The sequence below is a fragment of the Mustela nigripes genome, chromosome 6 (assembly GCF_022355385.1).
Source record: "Mustela nigripes isolate SB6536 chromosome 6, MUSNIG.SB6536, whole genome shotgun sequence".
NCBI classification, from domain to species: domain Eukaryota; kingdom Metazoa; phylum Chordata; class Mammalia; order Carnivora; family Mustelidae; genus Mustela; species Mustela nigripes.
Window position 1 is genome coordinate 74,954,410 of NC_081562.1, and position 12,138 is coordinate 74,966,547.

At 35.7% G+C, this 12,138-nt stretch overlaps 1 protein-coding gene across 1 annotated transcript in view; it reads right to left on the reverse strand.

Annotated features, from left to right (window-relative positions):
* The window catches only part of CPNE8 (copine 8), a 216,630-nt gene that overhangs the window by 99,360 nt on the left and 105,132 nt on the right, over nucleotides 1-12,138 (reverse strand). The window contains exon 8 of the mRNA XM_059404497.1: nucleotides 9,628-9,731. Coding sequence (XP_059260480.1) covers nucleotides 9,628-9,731 — 104 coding nt within the window. The remainder of the gene's footprint in view (nucleotides 1-9,627; nucleotides 9,732-12,138) is intronic.

The window sequence follows — 12,138 nt, forward strand, 5'->3', positions numbered from 1 at the left end:
CTATGCATAAGAGAAAGACTGGAGCAATGTGCTTAAGTAGATGAGAGTGGCTGGGATCCAGGGCATCTATGAAGGAGTTGTGGTCTTGGGATCACAGATAGCCATTTTGCAGTAACCTTCAGGAAGGTAGAGTGCACTGCAGATGTTGTGATGAGAAAGTTCTCCAATTGCATCGATTTTCGTATGAAATAAGAAGGATGAACCTCAGTAAAGAAAAGTGGGCGGAAGTGCTGAACTCTCTGGGAGAGAGGGAAACTTGGTGGATCAAGCAAAAAAGTAGGATTCTTGGAGAGACCCAAGGGCCTTCATTAAGATAAACATCATGACCTTAAAGTGAGACACTAAGTTTATGGTTCTTTCTTTATCTAAACCATTGGCTCTACAGACCTAAAGAATACACAATAAGAGGTAAGATCCATGTAGCATTAAAGCTGGTTTTTCTGATTCAAACTCCACCATTGTTTCCATCAGACCATTCAATTTCCATACATGAATCAGGTCCTAGAAATGCTCTTGCCTAATGTAAATACATGCAGCAGTTCATGAGATATAAAATGATCTTGGTCAGAATGATACCCAAACCCAGTCCTAACTAAGACCTTAGTAATGAAGTTTTCCAAATACTGGGATGCCTGTAACAGTCATGAACATGAGAATATTACCTAAGCACCATACTGAACATGCTGCACCTAACCCACACAAGAAAATACTCTCACTTTGAAAAGCCTCGGAGTCCATTTCCCTCCTCTCAGGTAAGAGGAGTCTCCTTCTATTACGAGACCAAATAGAAACATAAAAGGATCAAGTATTCATCACAAGACTGGTGTCATTAGTGCATCCCCTTCCCTGGTTGTATCCTCACCCAGTTAAACAGACTCCTGCTACCAAACTGACAGAGCTCAAGAGAATATATTGTGGTCAAATGCTCTCAGACTTGACTCACTAAAAACAATTTAGGGGCAAAAGCCACGGAAAGAAAGATTGAGGATAGACTGTGCAAACTCAAAAAGGGTCACTGAGATGTCTAAAACCGAGGAAAAAAAAGGAGATAAGGGAAGACTAGACAGGGAACAGAGAGAAAAGACAGTACACAAAAATGGTTAAGAAAAGCTCATGGGGACAAAATTACATACATAACTGACCCATTCTTGAATAATACAGGGGTCAGGGGCATGGACCTACCAGTCAAAAATCTGCACATAACTTTTGACTCCCTCAAAAATGAACTAATAGTCTACTGTGACTGGAAGCCTTCTGATAATATAAACAGTTAACTAACACACATTTTGTTTGTTATAGGTATTATACACTGTGTTCTCGCAGTAACATAAGCTAGAGAAAAGAAAATGTTATTTTTAAAAATCTTCAGAGGAAATGTATATACAGTTGTTATCAAAAAAAAATCCATGTGTAATAGGAGTTGTGGAGTTTAAACCCATTTTGTACAGGGTCAAGTGTACTGTTTTGCTTTAGAAATAGGCTTCTGCCTCTCTTTAAAATACAACACATCCTTAAAGATCTAAAAAGGGGCTTTCTCTTCTCTTGAATCAGATTCTTATATATATCAAGCCTTTGGTATGGTGGTAGATGCAATTGGATAGCTACACAGATGATATCTAGATCCAAGGATCCACAGGTAGTGACAGAGGTAGATAATAGAGCAAGCAACTGACCATCTTGAAACAAGCATGTTCAACAAACATGCTACGGACTTTTTGGCCTTTTTGTTTATGGCAAAATCAAAATTCTATGACATTTCTAGTATCACCAGCCATAATAATTAAATATGTTGACACTTGGAACTTTTGCTCTTAAGAAAGTGGTTCATCTCAGTGAGCTATTTATTTATTGCTGCCTAAATATAACTGCACATATATTAAAAATAGTATTTAAAATTATTTTTATTAAACAGCCTTATGAAAAAATGTCAAATGAAGCCTTATTAAAGTACTTGACATGAAACCATTTGCAAAACAAAAACTATAACAAAAACCCAGCTATTCCAAAGGAAAATTATTACCTAATGATGAATACAGTTTAAGTTACTAAATAAATGTGACAGCAAGAAAGTAAGAATTTATAATCATATATTAAGGATTTTTATTAATGCTTCCAGTTAAAACGAAGTTTTACTCTGTCTTATAAAATGAGCCTCAAACACACAAGGCAACAGGTAATTTTTAAAATAGCCTCATATTCAAATAAATGTTAAAAATAAAGCTAAAAATCTTTGCAGTTAAAAAAAAGAGGTTTACACATAAAAAGTGTGGAGAAAGTCACTCTTACTCATTCAAAACTCATCAAAACAAAACGTAAATATATAAATATATATATACTAATACATAGGCTTTAAAATATATGTTTAGGTATAGATGGTGACCCAATTTTCTGTGTGTAAAGGTAAGTGGAAAGTCTTCTGAAGTAAGATCCACCAAATTTTAGCAACAGTTGTTTTTAAATGACTTTTTTGATTAACCATACTCTTCTTAATAATTACATTTCATTTAATGAATAAATCACTATCATTTTTACATAAGCATAATAAATTTCCATAATATAACACTCATGAGTAGTATTAAATGTGTGAGAGATGGAAATTCTATAATCGTACAACAAATCTTTGTAAAGAAAACTGGTAAAAATAAAAATAGCAAATTCAGAAAACAAGTAGTTCAGACAGGACAACATTGTCACAAAGAAATCCCTGAACCATTCTTTAGTTTTTCTCTTCCCTTGAAATGACTGCCAAATGACTGGTTCCTTCATTGTCCATATTTTCCACATGGGTGCAAGCAGTATTCAGATGCAAATACTACTCTGTCATTTTTTACCACCAAGATAGAAGGGAAGTAGAAAAGTGTAATAATGTGACACCATAACACAATAACCAACAGTTGACCAGGACTTGGTCAACAACAATCATACAATAAAGTAAAACATCATTTTATACTGCCCAGTGTATTCACTTTAAATTGCAAACTTTCTATTTTTACGTACATTTTATATACTTACTATATAACATTAACATGTCTAGTTTCATTTGCAAGTGTGGCAGTTGTGATGGTTTTTTTTTTTTATTCTCTTCCCTTCTTTTTTCCTCTTAAAATAACATTTTTCCTTTAGCTAATATTTTATTCCATACAGTTAAGGAAAACTTATACATTAAGATCAGTAATAATAACACTTAACATTTGCATTTTATGTATTAAGCAAGCTTCTGGTTTTTTGTGCTGTAACTCATTTAATACTGTCAACAACACTGTGAAGAAGCTATGACTATTAGCCTATTTCATAGATGAGAAAACAGAGTCTCAAATGGGTTGAAAAGATTACCTATGGTCCATAGCTACTAAGTAGGATAGTCATGATTTAAACTGAGGCAGTAGAACCTTGGCCCATAATATGACCACTAAACTTTCCCACAGATACTGACATTACAGTATGAATCACAGAAACATTAAATATATTTAATGGTAGAATAGTACATATTAAATTATATTTTATAACCCATGGGTACAATTTTAAACCGATTAAAGCCAGTCTAATCATGACTGCTAAAAACATTCAAATTACAAAAAGGCAATAAAAAATGTTATTTCATGTTAGACAAATATTACTGGGGAAAAACATCCTAAAACACCGAAGTATAAAAAAGAACCCATAAAATCCTAATCCTTCTCCAAGAAAATGGTTTAAGACTTCAATTTTATAACAAGAAGCATTAGCTTTAGCATCTTAGATTCACAAAAATATAATTGTTCCATACTATTAAGGCACTGTTATAATTTTAGGTAAAGTACAGAGGAAATGTTTCTTTATTTTTTTTTAAATAAACATATAATGTATTTTTATCCCCAGGGGTACAGGTCTGTGAATCACCAGGTTTACACACTTGACAGCACTACATACCCTCCCCAATGTCCATAAACCCACCCCCCTTCTTCTAACCCCACTCCCTCCAGCAACCCTCAGTTTGTTTTGTGAGATTAAGAGTCACTTATGGTTTGTCTCCCTCCCAATCCCATCTTCTTTCATTGATTCTTCGCCTACCCACTTAAGCCGCCATTTTGCATCACCACTTCCTCATATCAGGGAGATCATATGATAGTTGTCTTTCTCTGCTTGACTTATTTCGCTAAGCATGATATGCTCTAGTTCCATCCACGTTGTCACAAATGGCAAGATTTCATTTCTTTTGATGGCTGCATAGTATTCCATTGTGTATATATACAACTTCTTCTTGATCCATTCATCTGTTGATGGACATCTAGGTTCTTTCCATAGTTTGGCTATTGTGGACATTGCTGCTTTTAACATTCGGGTGCACGTGCCCCTTCAGATCACTACGATTGTATCTTTAGGGCAAATACCCAGTAGTGCAATTGCTGGGTCATAGGACAGTACTATTTTCAACATTTTGAGGAACCTCCATGCTGTTTTCCAGAATGGTTGCAACATCTTGCATTCCCACCAACAGTGTAAAAGGTTCCCCTTTCTCCGCATCTTCGCCAGCATCTGTCATTTCCTGACTTGTTGATTTTAGCCATCCTGACTGGTGTGAGGTGGTATCTCATTGTGGTTTTGAGTTGTATTTCCCTGATACCGAGTGATGTGGAGCACTTTTTCATGTGTCTGTTGGCCACACGGATGTCTTCTTTGCAGAAATATCTGTTCATGTCTTCTGCCCATTTCTTGATTAGATTATCTGTTCTTTGGGTGTTGAGTTTGCAAAGCTCTTTATAAATTTTGGCACTAGCCCTTTATCTGATATGTCGTTTGCAAATATCTTCTCCCATTCTGTCAGTTGTCGTTTGGTTTTGTTAACTGTTCCTTTGCTGTGCAAAACCTTTTGATCTTGATAAAATTCTAATAGTTCATTTTGGCCCTTGCTTCCCTTGCCTTTGGTGATGTTCCTAGGAAGATGTTGCTGCGGCTAAGGTCAAAGAGGTGGCTGCCTGTGTTCTCCTCAAGGATTTTGATGGATTCCTTTCTCACATGGAGGTCCTTCATCAATTCTGAGTCTATTTTTCATGTGTGGTGTAAGGAAATGGTCTAATTTCATTTTTCTGCATGTGGCTGTCCAAGTTTTCCAACACCATTTATTGAAGAGACTGTCTTTTTTCCATTGGATGAAGATTAGTTGACCATAGAGTTGAGGGTCTATTTCTGGGCTCTCTATTTTGCTCCATTGATCTATGTGTCTGTTTTTGTGCCAGTACCATGCTGTCTTGATGATGACAGCTTTGTAATAGAGCTTAAAGTCTGGAATTGTGATGCCAACAACTTTGGCTTTCTTTTTCAATACTCTTTTGGCTATTCGAGATCTTTTCTGGGTCCATATAAATTTTAGGATTATTTGTTCCTTTTCGTTGAAAAAAATGATTGGTATTTTCATAGGAACTGCATTAAATGTGTAGATTGCTTTAGGTAGCATAGACATTTTCACAATATTTATTCTTCCAATCCAGGAGCATGGAACATTTTTCCATTTCTTTGTTTCTTCCTCAATTTCTTTCATGAATACTCTATAGTTTTCTGAGTATAGATTCTTAGCACCTTTGGTTAGGTGCTAGGTATCTTATAGTTTTGGGTGCTAGGTATCTTATAGTTTTGGGTGCAACTGTAAATGGGATTGACTCCTTAATTTCTCTTTCTTCTGTCTTGTTGTTGGTGTAGAGAAATGCAACTCATTTCTGTGCATTGATTTTGTATCCTGACACATTACTGAATTCCTGTACAAGTTCTAGCAGATTTGGAGGGGAGTCTTGTGGGTTTTCCACATATAGTATCATATCACCTGAGAAGAGTGCTAGTTTGACTTCCTCTTTGCCGATTTGGATGCCTTTAATTTCTTTTTGTTGTCCGATTGCTGAGGCAAGGACTTCTAGTACTATGTTGAATAGCAGTGGTGATAATGGACATCCCTACCGTGCTCCTGACCTTAGCGGAAAAGCTTTTAGTTTTTCTCCATTGAGAATGATATTTGCGGTGGGTTTTTCATAGATGGCTTTGATGATATTGAGGTATGTGCCCTCTATCCCTACACTTTGAAGAGTTTTGATCAGGAAGGGATGCTGTACTTTGTCAAATGCTTTTTCAGCATCTATTGAGAGTATCATATGGTTCTGGTTCTTTCTTTTATTGATGTGTTGTATCACATTGACTGATTTGCGGATGTTGAACCAACCTTGCAGCCCTGGAATAAATCCCACTTGGTCGTGGTGAATAATCCTTTTAATGTGCTGTTGAATCCTATTGGCTAGTATTTTGGTGAGAATTTTCGCATCTGTGTTCATCAAGGATATTGGTCTATAGCTCTCTTTTTTGATGGGATCCTTGTCTGGTTTTGGGATCAAGGTGATGCTGGCCTCATAAAATGAGTTTGGAAGTTTTCCTTCCATTTCTATTTTTTGGAACAGTTTCAGGAGAATAGGAATTAGTTCTTCTTTAAATGTTTGGTAGAATTCCCCCGGGAAGCCATCTGGCCCTGGGCTTTTGTTTGTTTGGAGATTTTTAATGACTGTTTCAATCTCCTTACTGGTTATGGGTCTGTTCAGGCTTTCTATTTCTTCCTGGTTCAGTTGTGGTAGTTTATATGTTTCTAGGAATGCATCCATTTCTTCCAGATTGTCAAATTTGTTGGCGTAGAGTTGCTTATAGTATGTTCTTATAATAGTTTGTATTTCTTTGGTGTTAGTTGTGATCTCTCCTCTTTCATTCATGATTTTATTTATTTGGGTCCTTTCTCTTTGCTTTTTGATAAGTCGGGCCAGGGGTTTATCAATTTTATTAATTCTTTTAAAGAACCAGCTCCTAGTTTTGTTGATTTGTTCTATTGTTTTTTTGGTTTCTATTTCATTGATTTCTGCTCTGATCTTTATGATTTCTCTTCTCCTGCTGGGCTTAGGGTTTCTTTCTTGTTCTTTCTCTAGCTCCTTTAGGTGTAGGGTTAGGTTGTGCACCTGAGACCTTTCTTGTTTCTTGAGAAAGGCTTGTACCGCTATATATTTTCCTCTCAGGACTGCCTTTGTTGTGTCCCACAGATTTTGAACCGTTGTATTTTCATTATCATTTGTTTCCATGATTTTTTTCAATTCTTCTTTAATTTCCCAGTTGACCCATTCATTCTTTAGAAGGATGCTGTTTAGTCTCAATGTATATGGGTTCTTTCCAAACTTCCTCTTGTGGTTGAGTTCTAGCTTCAGAGTATTGTGTTCTGAAAATATGCAGGGAATGATCCCAATCTTTTGATACCGGTTGAGTCCTGATTTAGGACCAAGGATGTGATCTATTCTGGAGAATGTTCCATGTGCACTAGAGAAGAATGTGTATTCTGTTGCTTTGGGATGAAATGTTCTGAATATATCTGTGATGTCCATCTGGTCCAGTGTGTCGTTTAAGGCCTTTATTTCCTTGTTGATCTTTTGCTTGGATGATCTGTCCATTTTAGTGAGGGGAGTGTTAAAGTCCCCTACTGTTATTGTATTATTGTCGACGTGTTTCTTTGATTTGTTATTAATTGGTTTATATAGTTGGCTGCTCCCACATTGGGGGCATAGATATTTAAAATTGTTAGATCTTCTTGTTGGACAGACCCTTTGAGTATGACATAGTGTCCTTCCTCATCTCTTATTATAGTCTTTGGCTTAAAATCTAATTGATCTGATATCATAAGGATTGCCACTCCTGCTTTCTTCTGATGTCCATTAGCATGGTAAATTCTTTTCCACCCCCTCACTTTAAATCTGGAGGTGTCTTCGGGCTTAAAATGAGTTTTTTGGAGGCAACATATAGATGGGTTTTGTTTTTTTATCCATTCTGATACCCTGTGTCTATTGATTGGGGGCATTCAGCCTATTAACATTCAGGGTAACTATTGAGAGCTATAAATTTAATGCCATTGTATTGCCTGTAAGGTGACTGTTACTGTGTATTGTCTCTGTTCCTTTCTTATCTACTACTTTTAGTCCTTCTCTTTGCTTAGAGGACCCCTTTCAATATTTCCTGTAGAGCTGGTTTGGTGTTTGCAAATTCTTTCAGGTTTTGTTTGTCCTGGAAACTTTTAATCTCTCCTTCTATTTACAATGATAGCCTAGCTGGATATAGTATTCTTGGCTGCATGTTTTTCTCATTTAGTGCTCTGAATATACTATGCCAGCTCTTTCTGGCCTGCCACGTCTCTGTGGATAAGTCTGCTGCCAATCTAATATTTTTACCATTGTATGTTACAGACTTCTTTTCCCGGGCTGCTTTCAGGATTTTCTCTTTGTCACTAAGACTTGTAAATTTTCCTATTAGGTGATGGGGTGTGGACCTGTTCTTACTGATTTTGAGGGGCGTTCTCTGCACCTCCTGAATTTTGATGCTTGTTCCCTTTGCCATATTGGGGAAATTCTCTCCAATAATTCTCTCCAATATACCTTCTGCTCCCCTCTCTCTTTCTTCCTCTGGAATCCCAATTATTCTAATGTTGTTTTGTCTTATGGTGTCACTTATCTCTCAAACTCTGCCCTTGTGGTCCAGTAGCTGTTGGTCCCTCTTTTGCTCAGCTTCTTTATTCTCTGTCATTTGGTCTTCTATATCACTAATTCTTTCTTCTGCCTCATTTATCCTAGCAGTCAGAGCCTCCATTTTTTATTGCACCTCATTAATAGCTTTTTTGATTTCAAGTTGGTTAGATTTTAGTTCTTTTATTTCTCCAGAAAGGGCTTTTATATCTCCCGAGAGGATTTCTCTAATATCTTCCATGCCTTTTTCGAGCCCATCTAGAACCTTGAGAATCATCATTCTGAACTCTAGATCTGACATATTACCAATGTCTGTATTGATTAGGACCCTAGCCTTCGGTTCTGCCTCTTGTTCTTTTCTTTGTGGTGAATTTTTCCATCTTGTCATTTTTTCCAGATAAGAGTATATGAAGGAGCAAGTAAAATACTAAAAGGGTGGCAAAGACTCCAGCAAAATATGCTTTCAGAAAGTGGTTGATTTTCTGTTTCTAGAATTACTGTTCTTCTTCTCTTCGATCTCTCGTTGGATTTGTAGGTGTTTGCAATCTTTAGATAAGCTATCTAGCTGATCTCCTGCTACCTGAAGTAGTCTCAGCCTGCTACTTCTCCGCCATCTTGACTCCTCCCATTTTCAAAGACATTTTGTAGAAGTTATCAGCATTTTAATCTGCATACCCCTCAAGCCACCTATGGCATCTATCCTATGGAAATACACGCACATATGGACCAAGATATATGCAAAGGATGTTCATTACATCAATCTGGAGAAGAGACAGTTCAACCGGCCTCCTCTTTCAACTGGATGACTCGGGAAGTACCACAACAGCAGGGCCTGGAATCCAGGACAGGTAGGAATTCGAAAGACTTTATTCCCGTGTTGCGGAGCGCACCAGGAAATGTTTCTTTGAAGTTGAAAATCAATCATATTTAATATCATACAAAACATATAAAGTACTTATAAAATTACACATTGTTATTGAAATGCAAAAATCAAATCAATTTTTAAAATACCAAAATATTTTACTGTTTATCAATTCACTGAGCTTCTCTGAGGAAAAAAAAATAATAGTTCAAGTATCATTCTTACTATAGAGTTAAAATGCATAAAAGATAAATCTACCTGCCATCTTCATTACTTCGATAAAAAACAAGAAAAGGATCTGATTTTCCAAAGAAGTCCTTCTTGTCCAATTTGTTCGCACAAAATTGCATCAGAACAGCATCCTACAAACAAAATTAATAAAATATCTCAAAACCTCAGTTATAAATAACTAGAAACTGCAGATCACAAGCAAGACTTGACAAGAAAACAAATATACCATCTTAATGCAAATGGCCAAGTGTGCAAGAATCCCAGACAACATGAAATTACTTTGTAAAGGATTGTGAGACTAAGAAATTGACTCTGGAAGTTTCTGCTCTAGTCACAGAACTATTGCTTTTTCAAGACCTCTCACATTTCTTGTGGAAAAAATGACATTTAGTAGATGACTATAGGTATTCAAAATTATTTAATACGAGATCTTCATTCCTATCTTCAGCTATTCAAGTATACATTTTTAGAGCACAACTCTTTGTTAATTTCTCCAGAAATAATTACTAAGCATCTATTACATATCTATCATGTATTAGATGTTAAGATATCTTTGCTCACTAGATAAGGTACAAGACAGATCCAGAATGACCATATAGCTTGCAATCTAGTTGGGGGCGGGAAGGGTTCCTTTTTAACTATATACAAGTGCATCACAAAGTCTTAATAATTCTATCACATTGGCTTCAAGGAAAGTAAAACCCTTCCCTGCTTATCTGTAGTGTAATTACATATTTGGATGTTAATAATTATGCCAAATCCATCAATTTGTGGATGTATATATTTAAGCACTCATAAGCTACAGAGTTAGCTTATAAGTAAACAAGTTGGAGTATCATAAATTAAGCAGTTAAATATTATTCAATTACATAGGATGAGCACCTTTAAAAAGTAGGAAATATCTTTAAAAGTAGGAAATAAAAAGTTTAACAATTAAAATCAGTATGGGAAGTTAAAATTGGGGGGTCAAAGTAATTCAGAGTCAATTAAGAGCTTGCAGTTTTCAATGCTATTTGATGAAACTGTTAAGAATACTAAAAAAAGCACTCTCTTAATCACCACTTTTTTTTTAATTTTGGAGAGTCCGGCAGTACTTAAAAATCCAACTAAAGTTTTTCATTATTTCCTTTTAGCATTTCTGGAACACAGCACAAGAGAACACTATTTCTCTTTTTCATGCATTCTTTTGTATACTTATTTAGCAAACATTTCTGAAGCAATACTCAGGCTAGAATCTGGGAATAGAGAGATGAAGAAGACATCTCTGCCCTTGGAGAGGTTCACAGGTCTAGATTTCTGGTTTTCAAAGCACTGGTATAGTATAATTTACTTTTGTTTTTAGCTATAAAGATGTAGTGTATTGTCATTGTGTTACTACACAGATGGAGTAACTTCTGCCAGAGGAACACTCATTATAGACTTCACTTTCTGAACAGGCATAGCGACCAATATACATTTTAAAGAAAATTAAAAGAACAGAGGCAAGAAAAACATGGACCCCACTATCACCTCAAACTTTTCAATCCTGATCACTTTTTAAATCTGAGGTTGAAAGATAATAAATTCCTATACTATTCTTTAAGGAAGCAATGAGAAAATCACCCTAACAAACTATAAAATCAGAGCAAAACTGAGAGAGAAGTACTGGTTTTGATTTCTTTGTTTTGTTTTGGTTTGAATGCCCTTTCACCTTCACATTTATTAAAATGGCCTTAAGAGAGAATAGTTTTCTAAGAACACGGAAGAAGGACATTGTCTTTGCTACAGAAAAATCACTACTGTAAGACTTTTTCCCAAAGTACATGGACCTAAACACAAACTACAAAAAAATACTCTGATATATTCAAAGTACATAATAGATTATTGAAATGTACATATTTCAAATTGATTGTGAGTAAATCTTCACACAAAGTAAATATTATTAAAACAAATTTTCATCACTGGTAAACATAGTACCAAGTTGTAATTTTTCAAATTATATTCCTTAAGACTTGCAAAACAAGTAATTAATTAAAAATAAAAAATAAAGATTGCTTTCAGTGTACTAAATTATACAAACCTAGGGGAAATATTTTTTGCAATCATCCAAGTTAGGAACTTAGCAGGAATTCCATCTCTTTCTAGCACAAATGAAATCTACTTTCTGTGGAGGAAAGACAAGCATTTACCTACTTTTAGAAATGCATAAGCATCACTGTGAAGATTTTTTTTTTTTTTTAAACTTCTTGTGCTTAACGCCACCTGAGAGAATTTTAAGATCTTTCTTCAATACTCCACACCAGTATTACAAACTTGCCATGGTAGAAATCTGCTCAAATGCTTCACAGGCACTTCTAACTAATTCAAATCCAACTTGATTCTCTTACAATTTTCCCAGCTCCATTAGTGATACTCATCTACCCAAAGTGCTCAAGGAAGCAGTCCTTGACTCCTTTCTTTTCTTGACCCTTTATCTAAACCTAGTCGCACCACTGCACCTCTAAGATAGTTCTCCATTCTTCACTCTGGCTACACTGCATCACCTAGTCCAACCTCCCT